This window comes from Phocoena phocoena, chromosome 4 (assembly GCF_963924675.1).
Source record: "Phocoena phocoena chromosome 4, mPhoPho1.1, whole genome shotgun sequence".
NCBI classification, from domain to species: Eukaryota; Metazoa; Chordata; class Mammalia; order Artiodactyla; family Phocoenidae; genus Phocoena; species Phocoena phocoena.
In genome coordinates this window covers 47,557,206-47,578,536 of record NC_089222.1, presented here as the reverse complement: position 1 = coordinate 47,578,536, position 21,331 = coordinate 47,557,206, and the positions used below count along the sequence as shown (strand labels likewise).

The 21,331-nt window shown below is 35.5% G+C and overlaps 1 protein-coding gene across 3 annotated transcripts in view; it reads left to right on the top strand.

Annotated features, from left to right (window-relative positions):
* Window positions 1–14,976, top strand: part of PDCD10 (programmed cell death 10) — a 39,166-nt gene extending 24,190 nt beyond the window's left edge. For all 3 annotated transcript variants that reach the window (XM_065876246.1, XM_065876245.1, XM_065876244.1), the window contains exons 4-8: window positions 4,268–4,385; window positions 5,551–5,677; window positions 11,024–11,102; window positions 11,394–11,476; window positions 14,490–14,976. In XM_065876246.1, the coding sequence (XP_065732318.1) occupies window positions 4,268–4,385; window positions 5,551–5,677; window positions 11,024–11,102; window positions 11,394–11,476; window positions 14,490–14,571 (489 nt within the window). In that variant the 3' untranslated portion in view covers window positions 14,572–14,976. The remainder of the gene's footprint in view (window positions 1–4,267; window positions 4,386–5,550; window positions 5,678–11,023; window positions 11,103–11,393; window positions 11,477–14,489) is intronic.
* The last annotated feature ends 6,355 nt before the right edge of the window (window positions 14,977–21,331 follow it).

The window sequence follows — 21,331 nt, the reverse complement described above, 5'->3', positions numbered from 1 at the left end:
AGACCTGAGATGTTCAATTGATAATCACAAGCTATGTGTTGCTGTTGAGCACTTAAAATACAGCGAGTTCAAATTGAGTTGTACTCCAGGTATAAAATACACACCAGATTTTGAAGGTGAATACCAAAATAAAGAATGTATACAACTCAGTAATAAGTGTATTATGTTGATTACATGTTGAAATGGTAATATTTTGGATGTACTCTTAAAATGACTTCACATGTTTTTTCTTTTTACTTTTTAATGTGGCTACTAGAAAATTTAAAATTACATAGGCTCCTCATTGTTTCTTGCATTATATTTATTGGGCAACCCTACTCTACATATTGGGTACAGTCTTTCATATAAAAATTAATCCATCCCATCCTAAATACATATCAAGACACCCAAAGTCTTAATTTTTATTTACTTTTTGTGTGTTTGCTCCCATCAATAGCTAAAACAAGTTATATTTCAGGGAAGGTATTTTAATGTTTAAATCTAGAAGAAGTTTACAGTTGAGTCTCATTGGAGTTGAAACTATAAATCCATCCAGCTTGATTTCTTTTTATGGCAAAGATTAGTTTATTGATACCACTCTTAACTGATAGCGCAAATAACGTCATTAGACATCTGCGTATTTCACTAGAAGAAATTACATTGTGTGTGTTGGATTAGAGCTATTTTGATTTGTTTAATACTCTAAAATGCAGTGCCTGTGTACACATACATACTAATTTCATTAAAATATATCCTGCCAAATCATTGGGTTAATGAAGAGAATCAGTGAAGCAGCACCATCCTTAGTGTTTTTTTTCTTCTTTCCATTAAGTATCAGTGTGGTTTGGAAGGGTATATTTGGTCATTAGGGAGGCAGGATGGGGACTATTTTAAGCATCTTTGTGGCCAAAGAAAAGAAAGAAAAGGGATCTGTTGCACGCTGTAGTATCGATAAGGCAAAAGTCAGTTTTTTAGCTTTTCTGGTATCAGGAACAGAGAGAAATTTCTCCTATGTGTCCTCATAAAGAAGACCCTCTCTGAAGTAGTATATGGTATATACTCAATGACATTCATAAAAGAGATAAAATAATGAATTTCATTAAGCTCTTTCTTATAATATCCTTATACATAAGCTGATGTTTTAATTCTAAAGTACAGTTAAAAAGCAAACTGTGTTTAAAGTATGTGATTATTATAGATCTGGCTTAATACATGGGTAATTTTATCCACGGCACTGATTCTTAATTGGGGATAGTGGAAGTTATTTGGAGGAAAATATATTAGTTTTGCATTGATTTATTCTTAATTACTATATTTAATTTGTTCGAATTTCAAATGACTTTAAAGGAGGACGTGCATTAAAAAGTTAAAGATTTTTGTAATTTTTACACTATAACTTATTTGAAAAAGGGTAAAAAAAACTTGTTTCATGTTTCTTGCCCAGCCATATATCCATATTTATATCCATATATATATATTCCTGTTTCCAGTTCTTGGTCCACAACAACAGTAATATTTATCAAGCTTTAATATCTAGTTTTGTTATCTGGAGAAAAAGGATTAAAATAATTTTTCCAAAGATAAAACAATACTAGTTAATATTGTCTTTTATGATATCTATCCTGCTGTTGATTCCTCTTCCCTCTGGGAGGTTCTGATAGTGTTGAGAATCATTGCTCCACAAGAGTGGATGTTAACTGCCTTTGGGATAGTTTTCTCTCACTCTTGGATTTTTCAGAAAAGTTGGACTGCAGAGTTTAAGGTTGTATTCTGAGGGATATCTTGAAGGTATAGATAGAGTCTCTGATTTAAGGGTAGATATATTTGTTTTGTCAACTAGAGTCACTGATTAAATTTAAGGCTATTAAGATTTTTAAAAAATAGCTAAGATGCTAGACTACTGTTCCCAAAGTATGTGCCGAGGCACTCCAGGACCATGCAGCAAACTCAGAGTGGCGTCGTGGGATATTTTAAAAATTTGAAGGAACACAGTGATACTCAACATTAGGTTGACACCGTGTGAATGGACTCTCTTGAAATAGTTTGCAGCTTCAGCATATTTGATTGGGCTATGTTCCTTTCAATGATGTCGTATCTTTGTGAAACTGGACTTTTGGCCACTGCTATTGATAGAATGCATGTATCACAAGAAAATCAATGTACAACAGGAAATGAGGGTGGAAGGGTCTAATTCCAACATTTGAGAAATTGTGCAGTGCCCAACAGGTGCACACGTCTCATTAGGGATTGTGGTTATTTAAGAATAAAATAAAATATTTTTCTTTCAATTCACGTAATTTTAAAGGTTACTAAGTTGTTAGGATGTAAGTATTCATTAAGCTGTTTGTACTTTACTTAATACGCAGCACTGTTAGGTATTTCTTTTGGTACTAAGAACACTGTGAACAAGAAAGTTAGGGACCTCTGTAAGAACTCTGTAATGCTCCAGCTTTGGCATTTGGGGACTGCAAACGAACTTGGTATTGAAAACTTTGTTCTCAGGCTTTCAGCATTTAATTCTTTCAGTAGCTTATTATAACTTAATCAGAGAGGCATTATTTTTCTTTTGGCATTCTCTGGAAGCACAGAGAGAATGCTCCCCTGCTTTCCAAGATAACTCATTATGTAGGTAGATTTAATGCTACTTAGAGAAGATAAACCACTGTTATCAAATAGTGGCTTATTTAATTAGTATACTATATGTTATTTTGTGGCAGTTTACCAGATTAATGATGTTGATACCGTCTTAAGCCACACTTGTACAGCTTTGCTTTTAATGGCAAATCTTATTTATTAAAGTAGATTCTTCCTTAAATATATTCATGAGAGGAAAAATCAAAACAGGTTATAAAAGAAACGGAATTCAGTAGGACATATTTTATTATTATTAATCAACTATCAAAATGATTTTCCTGTATAGCATTTGACAGCAGTTAAAATGGTCCCGGGATTGAGATAAATGTGTATATTTTTTCTCCTTTCATTCCATAACCTTTCGGTTTTTGGTACTTGAAATTAATGAGAAGCAAAAGGTGTTATAATGTGAAGAACAATAGGAACCAAATAAAGCTGAATCTGCAGTGATACCAGATTGAGGAGGCAGAAGTTAACATAACTGACACATCAAGAAGCAAATAGATTGCTATCTGATAGATCATAAGTTGTGTTTCTGTTTGCTATTTAATATCAGGGCAAAAAAGATAGGAAATCATCAGCATAATGATTAAAATTGGCGGGCATCCTAAAAGAAACAGAATGTGATTATAAAATTTTTTAAAATAAAATGGGACAGAATTACAAGGGAAAACCAAAATCTCAAAAATTAACTTTGGTAAACTAAGAACTCTTTACACTCAATCTTGAAATGACTAGAAGATTCTAGTACCGTAGAGAGTGTAAGTAACATCGAATCAATGCAAACTCATTAGTGAAACAAGCTCAGGAGGTAGTAAAAGGATTAATGATGTTCTGAAAGCTAGTGAAGGAAATACTCTTGCTGCAAAAATAGGAAATGAAAATCGTTGTGTGGGAATGTAGTTAAGGGATCACATAGCTTCAGTAAAACCTCCAAAAGGGGCTTCCCTGGTGGCACATTGGTTGAGAGTCCGCCTGCCGACGCAGGGGACGCGGATTCGTGCCCCGGTCCGGGAAGATCCCACATGCCGCAGAGCAGCTGGGCCTGTGAGCCATGGCCGCTGAGCCTGCGCGTCTGGAGCCTGTGCTTCGCAACGGGAGAGGCCACAACAGTGAGAGACCCGCGTACTGCAAAAAAAACAAAACAAAACCTCCAAAAGACGGGTTATTTTTTTGTTTTGGTTTGTTTTTCCTGACATTCTGTTAATTTAAATGTAAAGAATCTGCAAAAAAAAATTGTGAGATGAGTTACTGCTTGATCCTCAAGTCGAAATAGCTAAAAAAGCTAAAAATCTTCAGTGTCTTTAATCTATTGAAAAAAGTAATTGAAGAACTACCAGTATATATATAATCTTTATTTCTACGTTTGTTATTAGTTTAATTGCAAGAGAGTGTAAATGAGAAGTAGGAAATGTTAAATACTTTATGTTGAAATGGAAAATGGGACTGTGTCTGTAATAAGAAGTTACGGATGCACAAGCTGTACCCAAACATAAGTGAGTGCCATCACGACACCTGCTTTGCAAAGATTTCTGCTCTTATTTATAAGTTGATCAGTTTAAGGAAGTCCCAACAGGTTCTAAACAATTAGGTTTTGGCTTTGAAATGCTGATTTAGTTTCTATATTTCAAAACTAGCTTTCTCTTTCTTATAGGCTGAAAAAGAAAATCCAGGACTCACACAAGACATCATTATGAAAATTTTAGAGAAAAAAAGTGTAGAAGTCAACTTCACAGAGTCTCTTCTTCGAATGGCAGCTGATGATGTAGAAGGTAATCAGAAAGAGTCTTGTTTAGTTCCTTACAGTTGTTGAAAAGCTTTTCCTCCAAATCTTTCTTATTTGATAAAAGGGACTTCCTCCCCTTCTCCTCCCTTCCCTCTTATTGTTATTGCTATTGTTTTGAAAGTGGGAGAAAAAAAAAACCCGTATAAAATAGAAATGTAGTTCTTATTTTTATTTGTCAGATTTAATTACTTGAAGTAAAGCATTTGTTTATGCTGCATGCTTTAATTTTTTCCCCTACTGATTAATATGTTTGATGAGTTCTGGTTTCACCAAGAGACAAGCTGTTTGGAATGGTTATTTTATTTTGTGTTGACTTTATGCAAATACCAGTTTGAAAGTAATGAGTTTCTTCTTTTTAAACTTTAGTATTGCGTATTTTTTTTTCAAACACAGATTCGAGAGAACAATGTAATAATCATCCTTTTGGCCTCTTTTCGCTTTTTTGCTTTTTTAAATAATTAGAAATGGGTTTCAGTTAAATTTAGTTTAACTGAATTAAATTCAGTTCCCACTAATTTAGAAAAACATAGAGGTATAATTTCCCATGTTTATTAAGGGAGAACAAAAGTAGATGTAGATGTTTTTAACTGATTCCATAAATTATGAGAAAGTCCTCATCATTATTCTAGACTTGAGCATCTGTAGCCTGTTAGGCTGAGTTATATTGAAGAGTTGGTAGAGTTGTAATGTTTCCAAGTCTATAATGAATCTGGTAGTACGTTCAGTATAGAGGTTTTTATTAAACTCATATTCCCCATTGCCATTGTATTTGTTACAAATGTTACTTACTTTAAGGTTTCCTTGTGAAATTTAGCTTGAGAGGCCTGAAAAACTTGATTAGGCCTCCCTTTTAATTTTTATTTATTTATTTATTAATCTTTTTAATTTTTAAGGTTTCATGGGTTTCCATTTACCCCAAATTGAAAATGTTCAGTCTTTCATTTTCTGATATTTTATTTGGAGGGAGCCCTAATATAATTACAGAACTAAGTTGAACGGTAATGACTTCTGGTTTGCAACCTTGTCTTCCCTAATTATCTGGCCTTTATCTCCCCCCTCCCCCCCCACCTCCTTGACCAACACATTGGAAATTCTTAGACTTGAATTTGGCAGCAAGTTGCATGATTTTTTTTTATTATGTATTTTATCAGAGTATATGATTGAACGACCGGAGCCAGAATTCCAGGACCTAAACGAAAAGGCACGAGCACTTAAACAAATTCTCAGTAAGATCCCAGATGAGATCAATGACAGAGTGAGGTTTCTGCAGACAATCAAGTAAGCAACTTTTTGTTTGGTTCTTATTTTTTTTAAGTACTTCAAAGGAACCACTCAAAAGTTTATGTTTTACTTTGGTATGATATTAATATTAAATTGAAATTTAAAAATTGAAAATTTTAATTGCTGCATTTTTATTATTAACTTCTAAACTGTGCCTTTGGCTTCTGAGTACAGTAACATTTTTTTAGAATGTTTAAAAACAGTGAAATGTGCATAAAACTGGAATGCAGTTTGAACTTTGTGAGAAATGGAAAAATGTACATGTCAGATTAAAGTGAAGAGAGGAGTTGGATAAATTATAGAGATTGATAACAAAGGATACCAATATTGTTTTTTATTTCAGAAATGGTACAAGTCATTAGCATAATAATGTATGTACCCTTAGTGATAAATAGCACTTTCTAATGTTGACCAAATGGTGAACCTCCAAAAATCCTTGCCTTTGGGATGTAGGTTAAAAAAGACAGAACTGTGTGTGAGGCCAGGAGGCTGGTTGATGGGCAGCAGCAAAAAGGGTCATTCTCGAGCCAGGGGCACTCTCCTCGGGGGTGAGAGGGCGGAGGAATGAGGGGGAAGCTCCAAGCAGAATTTCTAGATAAATATTTTCAAACTAAAGAGTCAGATAATTTTCTTCAGCCTCAATGGGTAGAATACAGAGAAAGCTGGGAATAACTGTAGTGGCACTATCAATGCAACCTTTGGGTGAAACCACAAGTAGAAATGGCTAGAAAGGAAGAACTTAGCACAGATCTTTTTCTGGAAGAAGCTGCATCATACATTGTATCTTTAAAAAACTGAAAGAGGCTGCCTTGGAATAAATATTAGCATACTTCTCAGGGGAAGAGTATTCCTTGTAATTCACATTGCAGAATTCTATTTTAGCTATTTGGCCACCTATTTTGAGTGGGTTAGAGGGAGGAATATGACCCATTTTAGAAAATAACGGTGATAGGTACCAACCCAGCTATCAAGGAGTGACCCTCTTCTTTTTGGTCCTCTAATTGAAGATCAGAAAGTACAAAAGACTTCATTGACTAGCCAAAATCCATGTCACAGGGGATAAACCCTAAGGTAAATATTTTACCTTTATTGGAAAGCCCCAGCGTTCTTTAACAGTTTTTAATACAGCTTTTTATTTTCAGTTTGGTATAAAGTGAACACGTTTGGCCCATAAAAGGATAAATTATCAGTGCTCTCAAACACAGCTGTTTAAACACTTAGTTCTAAAATTTTCAAATAATTTAAGGTTTAATTTATTTTGGTGATCATATGCTATATTTCTATAACTTGGTTTGAACGTAAGCAGACTGACTCCAGGGACTTCTCTGCTGCTTCCCAATCATAGATTCATAATGTTGATCTAATCTGGTGATTGAAGAAAAGAATGTTTCTGCTGTTTGGAAGAGGTGTGGTAAAGGACATCCTATCTAGGGTGTCAGTAGGAAAGAGGCAGAACGGTGTTGTTGTAGTTGAAGCTCGGATAGAGATGGTCGGTCCGGAGCCCTCATCTTGCTATTTTGATACTCTCTTTCCATCTTAGGAAGTCCTGGAGACGTCTCTGCTAAACCCAGTGTGGCTCTAAAGAGATACCGTTTGAAAACCGATTTATTAATAGCCACATTTTGATCAAAAGCGAGTTGAGGTCAAGAGCCTAAGAGTCTTGTCCTTAGTCATTGACAAGGGCTGAATTGGGGTCTTGTCTCTCATTTATGGGGCAATAGTAATATTTCATTTCTGTTTTCTGGAGTGTACTCAGCCAACTGAATTAAGATTATTGGCAATTAAAATTTATTTCGTACCCTTTTTGGAGGGATAATTTGCCATGGAAAGTTTGTTGATAATATGTATTGTTTCTGAGACTGAAATTCAACCATGTGTGTATTAGCATGGATGGCTAAGGTATAATTATTTGTATCACTGATACATATTGATAACTTTTGATATATATTGTTACCAGTGTTAATTGTTTGACAAATTAGTGGATAAAATTGCACCAAAATATAAAATGGTTTATCCTTCAAGCACAACATATTGTACAGTTATTATTTTTCTTTAAAATATTTTACTTTCTCATATTTAAGGTGGATATCCCCTTCTTTCAAAATATTTTAACAATATTTTTCAATAAGCATGGATCAAATACCTACTATACCAAGTACTGTACAAAATGTTATAGGAGAAAAGATTCCTGTCAGCTAACAAATATCCATATATTTTTGTATATATCAGCAGACTTAGGTTTGACTCCCCATTCCAGCGTTTTGCTGTGTGACCTTGGATAATTTGCTTAGCTTCTGTGATTCTAGTTTCTGCCTGTGAAGATGAGGGTGATAGTTGTGAGAATTGAAATGATATACATGGTACCTAGCACAGAACCTAGCATACACTCACAGAACCTAAAGCATTGTGAAATAAGATTTTTTTCCCCTATCTGTATGAAGTTGATTAGGAAAAATGATCCAGCAAACAAATTATTTTAAAAGTACTTTTGATTAATGAATGTGTTTGACTACATTTGAGCTTATGCAAATATTTTATAAAATTCATTCTTAGGATACATTCCAATTAATGGATGACTAGTGGAAACTGGTGATTTAATAGTTCAGAAAGCTATGCATTTACCTGTTTACTCTTTTTTTTTTTTTTTTTTTTTTTTTTTTTTTTTTTAGCGGTATGCGGGCCTCTCACTGTTGTGGCCTCTCCCGTTGTGGAGCACAGGCTCCGGACGCACAGGCTCAGCGGCCATGGCTCACGGGTCTAGCCGCTCCGTGGCATGTGGGATCTTCCTAGACCGGGTCACGAACCCATGTCCCCTGCATTGGCAGGCGGACTCTCAACCACTGTGCCACCAGGGAAGCCCCTGTTTACTCTTTATAATCTACATTTGCATATTCAGAGGTGAAAATTTACCAGCGTTTGGTTTTGATGCTGGCCTCAAAATAGCTTTTCCAGAGGTGTCCAGTCTAGACCAAACTAAACATACAGTGTAGGAATTTCCTTCCTTTAGAGTGTTTGTATAAACATAATTATACAAATTTGGTGGATACAGTTAGAAGCTCTACTATTCCATGCAATTTTTTTAATAAGATGTATTATATTTCTTCTGATGCCTGTGGTCCTCTCTTTCAGTGTGTATGCTCCCCAGAGTTGCCCCCTTAACCCCTTTAGCAACCTGCAAGTTACTAAAATTCCTTTCTACTTACACATACTATTTGTCCTGTATCACAGAATCCGTTAACTCCAAACTGCATGTAATTGCATTATAATTATTTTACCCTCAGGTTTTCCCCAGTTCTTTATTTTGTTTAATTGTCTGAAGTATTTTGTGTGTGTGTGCCGGTATTTTCTCTTATAGGAAACAAACCCTCGGGTAGTTACTAAAATAATTTAGCTTCCCTGGTGCAAACCTTAGTGCCATAAATGAAAATGCTGTTCCATGTACATACAGATGACATAATATTTGACATAAATTGCTGCAGATTGTTTTAGAAAAGGCCAGGCCTAGGGATAAACAGCCTTGGTCTTTATAAAGCTCCGTGGCAAATAGTGGATCAAGGATTAGCTCTAGGTTCTGGGTTTCCAAGCAGTGGTTTCCAAACCTGGTTCATCAGCAGAATCACCTGGGGAGATTTTTTTCCCTTTTCAAGTACATACAGACTCCCAATATTCATTAAAGTACACAACAAGGTATGGTTGTGTATAAACAGCTGTCTGATCACTATAATTTTCTTTGTTGTATCCCTTTTGAATAAGCTTATTGTGGGTTTGAAGAATCTTCCATATTCAGAGATTTGACATTTTTTATTTGTTGAAACTAATTTTTCTCACATAATGGGATGGTCATATGACACCATTTTATTAAGCAGTAGGGGGCTTACGCCCATCACAGCAATACAGAAGGATTCAACTTTCTCAAAAACGTAAATGAAAGGAATAGTTAATGTAACTTAAAATTGTTACTACTAGAGGCCAAAAAACAAAAAAGAGTGGACAGATGTAATTATGTAAATTCATTATCCTGTTTGAATATCTAATGTTTTAATGTTTCAGCCTGATGCCAATATTTGAAATACAAGAGGTAATAAGGAAATAATTATTGAAATATTTAATAAAAATATCATTGCTACTTCAGAATAGGCTAAAATACTTTTTTATACCAAAATTCTGTATATTTGTAATTTTTAGAATTTCCATATGCTTATTTACTAGAAATAAGCTGTGAAACACACACGTACACACAAAAATCTGGACACGGAGCCTTTTGGTTTTCTTTAAATAGTATAGCTGAAATGTTTTAGGTGTGAAATAACTGAAATCTGAGATTTGTGACTAAAAAGTAGGTAATAAAAGGTTATGTTTGGGGTGGTCTAGGTTGATGTTTTACTAATTCATATCTTCACACTTGCATTGCATTTGAACAGTAAAAGTTTTTGTAGCAATTAACAGCTAAGAATGGATGTGAAAAAGAGAAGGTTTGCCTTAGAGACTGAGAGGCTATTTGAGAATGCAGAATTATAGTAAGTTCAGTTTGCCAAAATATTACTATGAAGTTAGAACATGGAAATTGAAAAGGGCATAGATACAAAAGATAAGAAGACTTTTTAGAAAATGGTACATGGATAGGAAGAATAGTCAAGTCAGATGAGAATTATTGATTTCTTCTCTCTTTAGAAAGGGGAGAAAAGTGCTGATACATATATACTCAAAGAATGATTGCTGAAAAGGTTAAGGTAGAAGAATATTCTGATATTGTCTCCCAGAAATTTAAATATATTTTCTGAAGGAAATAGTGTCAGCAAAAGTTTGGAAGAGAATAGATGTGTCTTAAGAGAGAAGAGCTACATCTGAGGAGGAAATATTTTAAACATCAGAACTATGTTTGAAACTATGTTTCAAAACTACATCAGGTCTGTAATTTGGTGTTTTAAGTACAGAAATGAGTTACATGTAATAGCAAATTTTCATATAATTATTCATGAAATAGCAAAAGTGGATGATATGGTTGCTTGAATTCACCTACATGAGCCAGAAAAAGGAAGAATTGTAACTGGAAAAGGTGAGAGGCAGAGGTATTTTCTTATAAATTTGAGTGCGTAATGCTGAATGAAATGTTACTGATTTGGGAAAGCTGATGTTAGTTGTGCAGTGTTTTGTCAGCAGTGCAAGAGTAGCTGGGATCACAGGAGGGTACAGGCTAAAACCCCCATTCAACTAGCCAGTCAAGTATTTGTGCTTGATGCAGTGTTCATATGGTAGTTAACAGTGCAGTGATTCTTTAAAAAAATGTAGACTTCTTTCAAATGAAACTGATTTTAAGAAGATTGTTTTTTCCTCACCCAACAGGGATATAGCTAGTGCAATAAAAGAACTTCTTGATACAGTGAACAGTGTCTTCAAGAAATATCAATACCAGAACCGCAGGGTAAGTTTAGTAGAAGCCTTGCAAGCTGCCACCCTAGATATTGCTTTACACTTAGTCATTTTACTGAATTAAATAATAAGACTGTTGAATTATTGGAAATTGTTTTGTATCATTAATGACTGGGTTTGTCCTTGCATTTAAATATGCTGTTACATATATTTACCTAAAAATGCTTATCTGTAATATAAGGTACGTTCGTATTCTGTGTAATCTCCTGTCTTTGACTTTGGCTTTTGTGTTACTTCTCTTTTCTTATTTAGTATTTTTTAAAATTATTTTTGATGTCTGCAGGCACTTGAACACCAAAAGAAAGAATTTGTAAAGTACTCCAAAAGTTTCAGTGATACTCTGAAAACCTATTTTAAAGATGGCAAGTAAGTATTGTCATTTATCATCCTTTTCTTTTAAGAATTAGAAAATTATGTGGTTTTATATGATACTAAAATCATATAAATTAAACCCTTTTACTATATTATTAATATTTACACCAACTTACTAAGATAGACTGTTAAAAATAGAAAGGGAATGGTTGATAATCCAGCCATGACTCTAGTCTGGAGCAGGAGTTGCAGACTTTTTCTGAAAAGGGCCAGATGGCAGATATTTTGACTTGGTGGGCTTGTTGCAGCTGCAGCACTTCACCTCTGCTTTTGTGGTGCAGAAGCAGCTGTAGACAGTGTGGAAACAAGTGGTATTTTTGTGGCTGTGTTCTAACAAAACCTTACTTATAGACACTGAATTATATAATTCAGCTGTCACATCATAATATTTTGATTTTTAAAAAAATTTTTACTCTTTCAAATGTAAAGTATTCCTAGCTCGCAGACCATACAGTGAGTGAGATTTGACTTACTGGCCTATTTTACCAACCCCTGAAGCAGTGATTCTCAAACTTTAATAGCCTCAGAATCACCTGGAGGAGGGCTTGTTAAAGACAGATTGCTTTTGGGTTCCACCCAGAGTTTCTGATTCTGTAGGTCTAGGGTGGGCCCAAGAATTTACATTTCTGAGAAATTTCCAGATGTCATGGATCCTGCACGTCTGTTAAGAACTGCTGCACTATTGTTAAAACAGTGGTTCTCAATCCTGTTTGCACATTACAGTCACTTGGGTTCAGTGTTTTAAAATCCCAGTGCCTTGGCCCTACCTTCAGAGATTCTGACTCCATTCGCTTGGAATGGGGTCAGGGTTCAGGTGTGTTTTTGTAAAAGTGCTTCACGTAAACTGTAAACGGTTGTGATCCACTGTCCTGGAATAGGGAGGGCTTTCTATAAGACAGGAAGTATACTAAAAAGGTAAATATGACATTATTTTAAAATTTACATACACTTGGCTGTAGAACATTCTAGAAAGCCAAGTAATCTTATGTGATTTATGTATAATACACATGTACATATAATGTATAAACTGATGCAGAGGCTATGTCTTCTGCAGCCTCATACCTTACAGAGAATTCTTTGTACCTCAAGTAGAGTTTTGTGGACAAAACCAATTTCCTACAGTGCTTGAAGCAGAAGAATAAGTGGTGATTATTTCAGCTCTAATTGGCAGGGACTTCTAACATCCTATCCCACCATTGACATTTTAAGATCCCAATATCCATGTCAAGCTATTACAATATTACTGTAGTAATATTAAAAAATAATAAAAATACATTAGAATGGTATATTGATTTTCATAATTATTTTAAATAGTTCAAACAGGTTGAAATATTTACATTTTATTCTAACTTAAAGATATTGAGCTAAATATTATTAATGGTTTTGTGTTGTTTCATACTACTATTCAGGTTGTCTAGGGGAAATGTACCTTGTTGACTTAGTTTAATAAGCTAGCAGGTGTGTTCTGAAAATAAACTTACATCTATTTTTCCTTGGTCTCCCCTGCTAAGCCCAAATAACCAAAAAACACATTAAAAGAATAATTTGCATTAAGAAAATTATTTATGATACTGATTAATTGAGAACTATCCTGGAATAAGCACACTGAAAGGTATAAATTCATTTGGAACATAATTTTCATTAATCTGAAATTACTCTCATTCCTGTTTGTATGTTAGAATCACTTGGGTTCAGTTTTTAAAACTCCTGGTGCCTTGGTGCCATAGTTATTTTTAACAGTTTAAACAGGCATATGGATTATTCAAGCTCTCTACTACTTTTTCTCCATTCAGCAGCTTGTTTAAATTACCATTATTTGCATATGAATAATGTGCCACAATTTTTGTCCCTGTTTCCTCAAAATTGAAAATTATTAATAGAGCCTGATCTTTGAGCCATTTTTAGTAGGAGGATGAATTTGCATTGATTCATCTAATTCTTCCTAGTCCCCCTTTTTTGAGGAATGTTTAGGATGAAGATACAGTCAGCCCTTAGTATCTGCAGGTTCCACATCCCTGGATTCAACCAATTATGGATTGAAAATATTTGGGGAAAAAAATTCCAGAAAGTTCCATAGCATTTATATTGTATTTACAGCTATTTACATTACATTTACATTGTATTAGGTATTACAGGTTAGAATCTAGAGATGATTTAAAGTGTACTGGAAGATGTGCATAGGTTATGTGCAAATACTACACCATTTTATGTAAGGGTATTGAGCATCCACAGATGTTGGTACCTGAGGGGGGTCCTGGAACCAGTCCCTCTTGGATACCAAGGGACAACTGTACAAGCTTAGCTTTGCTACTGAGAAACTGATAAGGCCACTCAAGGGGACTAGGGTGTCACCTCTGTGCTCCAGGCCATATGAAAATAGACTGATAGGAAATATGGTGCAGCATGAAGTAATTTTTTAAGAACATATTTTTATATATTGTGGACTCATAAATATTGAAACCATATGATTATTTTCTTTTAAAAGTATATTCTAAAAGTAAAATTCTCAGTTTTTTTTTTTTTTGAAGGAAGGTAAGAGAGATTGGGATGAATCAGATTCAAAGTAATGAGCTTTTTCTTAAGTATTTATCATGCCCATTGATATATAGATTTTGAGACTGAGTATAATGTTTTAGCAGATGTTATTTTGGTAACTTCTGTGAAACTGCAGCTGGAGACTATGTTTGAATCCTCTTCTTTGGCCAGTTATTTTTTTGACCTATAAGTGAACTCTGGTTGTTGAGGTGCCACCCATTATTAGCAGCCCACCAACACCTTATTGCCAGCCAGAACCACTAGGGGGCAGTAATTCCTAGATAGTTTCAAATGATGCAGGACCCTTCAGTTCCAAGCTGGGATAAAATTTGTGATACTCAGTACTGTCTTGCCTTTTTTTTCCTAAATTGATTTTATTGCTACTGCTAGTAGAGCATTTTAAGTATAAAATATTTTTAAAGGATGATTTTTTGGGGGATAAAATTAATTGTTTTTTTTTTTTTTGAAACAGGGCAATAAATGTGTTCATAAGTGCCAACCGACTAATTCATCAAACCAACTTGATACTTCAGACCTTCAAAACTGTGGCCTGAAAGTTGTATATGTTAAGAGATGTACTCCTCAGTGGCAGTATTGGACTGCCTTTATCTGTAAATTTAAAAGTTTGACTGTATAAATTATCAGTCCCTCCTGAAGGGATCTAATAATCCAGGATGTTGAATGGGATTATTGCCATCTTACACCATATTTTTGTAAAATGTAGCTTAATCATAATCTCACACTGAAGATTTTGCATCACTTTTGCTATTATCATTCTTTTAAGAATTATAAGCCAAAAGAATTTACGCCTTAATGTGTCATTATATAACATTCCTTAAAAGAATTGTAAATATTGGTGTTTGTTTCTGACATTTTAACTTGAAAGCGATATGCTGCAAGATAATGTATTTAACAATATTTGGTGGCAAATATTCAATAAATAGTTTACATCTGTTAAACATTTCTTTACTTGAAAAAAATGCATATATATATGTGAATATATATATATGATCAGAAGACCAAGACGACTTGGTGTAATGTGTAAAGAACTTCTAACGGGAGCTTATTAGCAGTTTATCAGATAATAAAGCAACAAGAATTCCTATCTTTTATGTCCTTAATCACTCTGGGCAAAAAGTAGTTAATGGAAATATTTTTGTTAGTTATTATATTTGAGGTACTGAGTGTTTTTCCAGCCTTTGTTTTAAGAGACGTATGAGAAGGAGATGGCAGTTCATAGTGTCTTCACACTGTACTGCCACTTTTGAACTCTACAATGTAAAATTAAGTATTTCTGGTTTGCTGGGCCCTAATAAGCTCCGCACTTTTTTTCCATAAATAGCCACAACTAATAGTAAGTTAAAACTATACCAATGCTAGTTGGTTTGAAATTGTCATGAGTGTTAATAATATTATATACACTCTTGAAATATGGACAGTTTTGTTTTACCATAGAGAAGTTTTAAGGAAATCAAGTATCAAGTATTCAGGTTAAGTGATTTCATTTTTCAATTATGATAAAATAAAGGAAAAAATCAGAATTTATCTTCTATAAAGATTTTAAATGTTAAACTAAATTTCTGTTGGCAATATAAATTTTTTTGCTATGATGCAATTTAGTTATTTTTTTAAATTCTTTCTCCCATTTTAAAAAACAGACTTTTAAAGAATTACTCTCATTAGCAACATAAAAGGAAATCGTCCTGTTAGATGTAAACAGGAAATATGTGGAGGGAAGCAAAAAAAACAATAGACAATTGGATGAAATCTCATAATTTATGGACATTTTACTGAATTGATTTTTTTTTCTTCAGAGATACATAGCTAGTAAAACACAAAGAATTAGCGATTTTAATACTGTTTGGTTTTGGCATAAGCTATTTTTCACTCTTGGAAGTAGAAGGATGGGTATTTGCAAAATAGACTTGTGAATATATGAAGAAAAAAATATACTGTTTTTTTGGAGCAGCAGACCTTTCTAAGATAAACAAGTACTGTCTTTCTTCCTCTTGTCTTTACCTCCTTAAGAGACCTCATCAGTTACCAGCCATGCCCCAACTCATCTGTTTTTATAAGTCTTGTGTCTTTTTATTCTACTATGCAATATATCTAGCTTCTATTTTCATGAAATTTACCTCCAAAAAGGAGGTTTATTCTCAGGATAATTCCGTTTCTTACATGATCCTAGTGGGTTTGTGTTTTGGGGTCAAGGAGGAAAGGACCAGTGTGGCCCCAGTCATATACAACTCCAGAGAACAGAAAGGTGGCTACCAGGCAAAGGAAGAGAGGAGACATTTGTTGAGCACCTCTGTGTCAAGCATTATTCTAGATACATTAATTTAATTCTCTTAACACTCTGTGATTTAGCCATCTGCCTTACAGTTGAGGAAACTGGCTAAGAGAGCTTAGGTTACAAAGCTGGTAATTGCTGGAGCCAGGATTTGAATTCAACATTTGTCTCCAGACTCCATGCTCTTTCCACTGAACTGTACTTCATCCGTTGTCGAAAATGCACCACTTAGAATACTAATTCCCTAACACCAAGCTGACATAGCTGTCCCTGGTCCACGGGGAAATGAGAAAGATTAGGATAATGTGATGTCTTTTTCATAAATCTAAATTTATTCATTTTAAAGGACCGTTCTTTTATTTAAGATCATTGCTGTGCTTGGGATGTTTAATATGCCCTCTCCTCACACTTTTTTAAAACAAAGTGATATAATTGTAGATGGTGGTAGTATGGGGTTTTTTCATGATTGCATTGTAATAACCTTGTTTGGCAAAACATGAGGTTAGTAACCCAATGTCAGGCCTTCCTAATTGTTTTTCTAACTTTTTATATGGAAATAATTTCAAGGGATTTCAAATTTACCAGATATTGGCAAGAGTAAGAATAGTGCAAAGAACATCAACACATCTTTTATTCAGATTGACCTATTGTTAAGATTTTACCATTTTTATTTTATCATTTGTTGATTTGCTTACCTTCCCTTAATCTCCTTTACCCTGGATCATTTCCATGGCTGCCTTTGTCTTTTATGGTGTTGAGCTGTTTTTGAAAAATACAGTCTTCTGTCTCCTCCCCTATCCTCCCTTTAATAATAGAATGTTCCTCATTTTGGGTTTCCTCACGATTAGATTCAGGCTATGCATTCTTGGTCAGAATAACTACACGGTGTCTCATCTTCTCCTCACTGTTAATTTTGGTCAGCTGGTCAAGGTGTCGTTCAGTTTCTCCAATGTATAGTGACTTTTTTTTTTTTTTTTTTCCTCCGTACGCCGTACACGGGCCTCTCACTGTTGTGGCCTCTCCAGTTGCGGAGCACAGGCTCCGGACGCGCAGGCTCAGCGGCCATGGCTCACGGGCCCAGCCGCTCCACGGCATGTGGGATCTTCCCGGACCAGGGCACGAACCCGTGTCCCTTGCATCGGCAGGCGGACTCTCAACCACTGTGCCACCAGGGAAGCCCTAGTGACTGTTTTTTACCTTACACCTGATAAGCAATCTGTGGAAGGCTCTTTTTTTTTTTTTTTTTGTGTTATCCTTCCAGGGACATTTGCATTTTATTCATTTATTTATTTTTGACTGTGTTGGGTCTTCGTTTCTGTGCGAGGGCTTTCTCTAGTTGTGGCAAGCGGGGGCCACTCTTCATCGCGGTGCGCGGGCCTCTCACTGTCGCGGCCTCTCCTGTTGCAGAGCACAGGCTCCAGACGCGCAGAGCTCAGTATTTGTAGCTCACGGGCCCAGCTGCTCCGTGGCATGTGGGATCTTCCCAGACCAGGGCTTGAACCCGTGTCTCCTGCATTGGCAGGCAGACTCTCAACCACTGCGCCACCAGGGAAGCCCGGAAGGCTCTTTTTAAGTCCATGCTTAACATCAACATTTTCCCCCCAATATTTAGCATCCATTGATGATTCTTGCTTATTCAGTCTTTACTTTGACAGTTACAAAATGGTGATTTTCCAACTCCAGCATTTCTTCTTATGTACCAGTTGACACAGTGTTCTCTGTAAGCCTGAACCCTCCTTTCTCTCCCATCCTTCCATTCATTAGTCCATATCTGTCCACATGAATTTTTATAGTTACTGTTGTTTTGGACTCCTGTTTTTCTATTTTTTTCAATGGCTTATAATTCATTACTTACTTTGGTACTTAAAATGGTCTGAGATTTGACCAGTTAGGAGTACCTTCCATTTCAATCTTGTTTCTGTGTCCTTGTGGCTTCCACTACCTTTTTTTTTTTAAAGGACATTATCTTAAATATGTCCCAGGATCTGGAATCAGCAGTTTCTCCAAGGAACTCTGGGGAATGATAACAGATACATAGATCTGCTGGCTGCTGTGTAGGCTCATTGCTACTACGTGTCATTGCTACTGGGTGTCATCTTGCTTCTAGGCCTATTCACACAGAACTAGAAAATGTGCATATACAGACATATACACACGGATATGCATGTACACATACATTTTACATGTCATAGGCACATGATGTTTGACTTCAGAAATCATGAGTTCACACTAGTACCTCCAGTTGCAGTCCATCCTCATAGGGTTCTTTCTTGCTTTCCCCATTCCGTGTTTCTGTGTCCCTTCTTCCTCAGAATCCTGGCTCCCTGAAAAATCACTTCATTCACTTGTTCAGTCCTACAGTACATCTGAAACAGTCTTAGAATTTCTTTTGCCCTATTTCTATTAAAAACATACTTAAAAGACTACAGGACTGTGTGCAGTTCTTTCCCTGTCTGTACCCTGCCCAAGACTAAGAATGTGTAATTACATTTTGTGTTCATGAATTACTTGGATTAATTCGTTTTTGTCCTTCACTGTGATTGTTATTTATTTGAAATAAATTGGGTTCATTTGTTTCAGTTTTCTTCCAGGTTTAAGGTTCCTTCCCCCCGCCCATCCCCACACACTTCCCATCCTTGTAAATTTAATTCTATTCATTTAAAAATACACAGAACATCAACATGCTTCTAAACATCAGAACTATACCAAAAAGTATACTAGAGAAGTGACACTCTTACCGCTTCTGCCCCATTCCCCACCCTGCCAACTAAGTAACCAACTCCACTGTTTTTTGGTGTTTATCTTCTGTGTTTCTTTTGGTGAAGGAAAGTAATGATAAATGTGTTTTCTCATCCCCCCCCCCTTCATTCTTACACAAAAGGTAGCATTCATGTAGGGAAACCAACCCTCTCAGTTTGCCTAGGACTGTGAAGTTTCTTGGGACACAGAATTTTTAGTGCTAAAACTGGGAGAGTCGGACAAACTGGGAGGGTTGGTCCCTCTATATACACGCCTTTTTTTTTTTTTAAACTTTCTATTTTAAATTGGAGTATAGGTGTTTAATAGTGTTGCGTTAGTTTCAGGTGTACAGCAAAGTGATTCAGTTACACATATACATGTATATTCTTTTTCAAGTTCTTTTCCCAATTAGGTTGTTATATAACATTGAACAGAGTTCCCTGTGCTATACAGTAGGTCCTTGTTAGTTATCCATTTTATTTTATTTTTTTTAACATCTTTATTGGAGTATAATAGCTTTACAGTGGTGTGTTAGTTTCTGCTTTGTAGCAAAGTGAATCAGCTATACATATACATATATCCCCATATCCCCTCCCTCTTGCGTCTCCCTCTCACCCTCCCTATCCCACCCCTCTAGGTGGTCACAAAGCCCCGAGCTGATCTCCCTGTGCTATGTGGTTGCTTCCCACTAGCTACCTATTTTACATTTGGTAGTGTATATATGTCCATGCCCCTCTCACTCTGTCCCAGCTTACCCTTCCCCCTCCCCATATCCTCAAGTCCATTCTCTAGTAGGTCTGTGTCTTTATTCCCATCTTGCCCCTAGGTTCTTCATGACCTTTTTATTCTTTTTTATTTTTTTTAGATTCCATATATATGTGTTAGCATATGGTATTTGTTTTCCTCTTTCTGACAACTTCACTCTGTATGACAGACTCTAGGTCCATCCACCTCACTACAAATAACTCCATTTCATTTCTTTTTATGGCTGAGTAATATTCCATTGTATATATGTATCACATCTTCTTTATCCATTCATCTGTCGATGGACACTCAGGTTGCTTCCATGTCCTGGCTATTGTAAATAGAGCTGCAATAAATGTGGTGCATGACTCTTTTTGAATTATAGTTTTCTCAGGGTATATGCCCAGTAGTGGGATTGCTGGGTCGTATGGTAGTTCTATTTTTAGTTTTTTAAGGAACCTCCATACTGTTCTCCATAGTGGCTGTACCAATTTACATTCCCACCATGGTTATCCATTTTAAATCTAGCAATGTGTACATGTCAATCCCAAACTCCCTATCCCTTCCCCCTACCCTTTCCCCCTGGACACTATAAGTTCATTCTCTAAGTCTGTGAGTCTGTTTCTATACATGCGTTTTTAAAATACAACTTTATTGATGCATGGTTTATATATATGCCTTAGAAAACAAATTGAAAAAACTATTGAGGTATGATTTACTGCCACAGAATTTACCCATTTTAAGAGTCATGCAACCTGACCACAGCCCAGTTTTGGAATCCTTCGATCATTCGGATAAAATCCCTCATGCCTGGTTACTGGTTAACCCTTGTTCCCATGCTGCCCTGTCTCCTCCCCAGTTCCAGGCAACCACTAGCCACTTTGTCTCTATGGATTTTTCTTTTCTGGATGTTTCATATAAATAAAATCATACAATGTTGTCTTTTTAGCCTGGCTTCTTTCACTTAGTGTAACGTTTTTGAGGTCCATCCAAGTCATTGCATAGATCAGCATTTCTACCAGTATTCTTATTACCGAATAGTATTCCATTATATGAATCTCCTATATTTTATTTATCTATGCATTAAATAGTTGATGGACATCTGAGTTGCTTCCTTCTTGGCTATGATGCATAATGCTGGTATGAACATTTACCTGCAAGTCTTTTTTGGACATGGGTTTTCATTTCTTTTGGGTAGATACCTAAGAGTGGAAATGTTGGGTTGTGTGATAAATTTCTATTTAAACTTTTAAGAAAGTATCATACTGTTTTCCACGTAGCTATACCATTTTACGTTCCCAGCAGAATTTAGGAGGGTTCCCATCTTCACCATCATTTGTTATTGACTATTTTTTGTTATAGGCATTCTCGTAGATACCAAATGGTAGGTATCTCATAGGGAAATTTGCATTTCCCTAGTGACAATGAAGTTGAGCATCTTTTCATGTGTTTATTAGCTGTTTCACATACTTGCTGTGTTTAATGTCTCCAGAAATCCCTCCATGTAAGTCCGTAGCGACCTCTCTCTCCTTTTTTTGTAG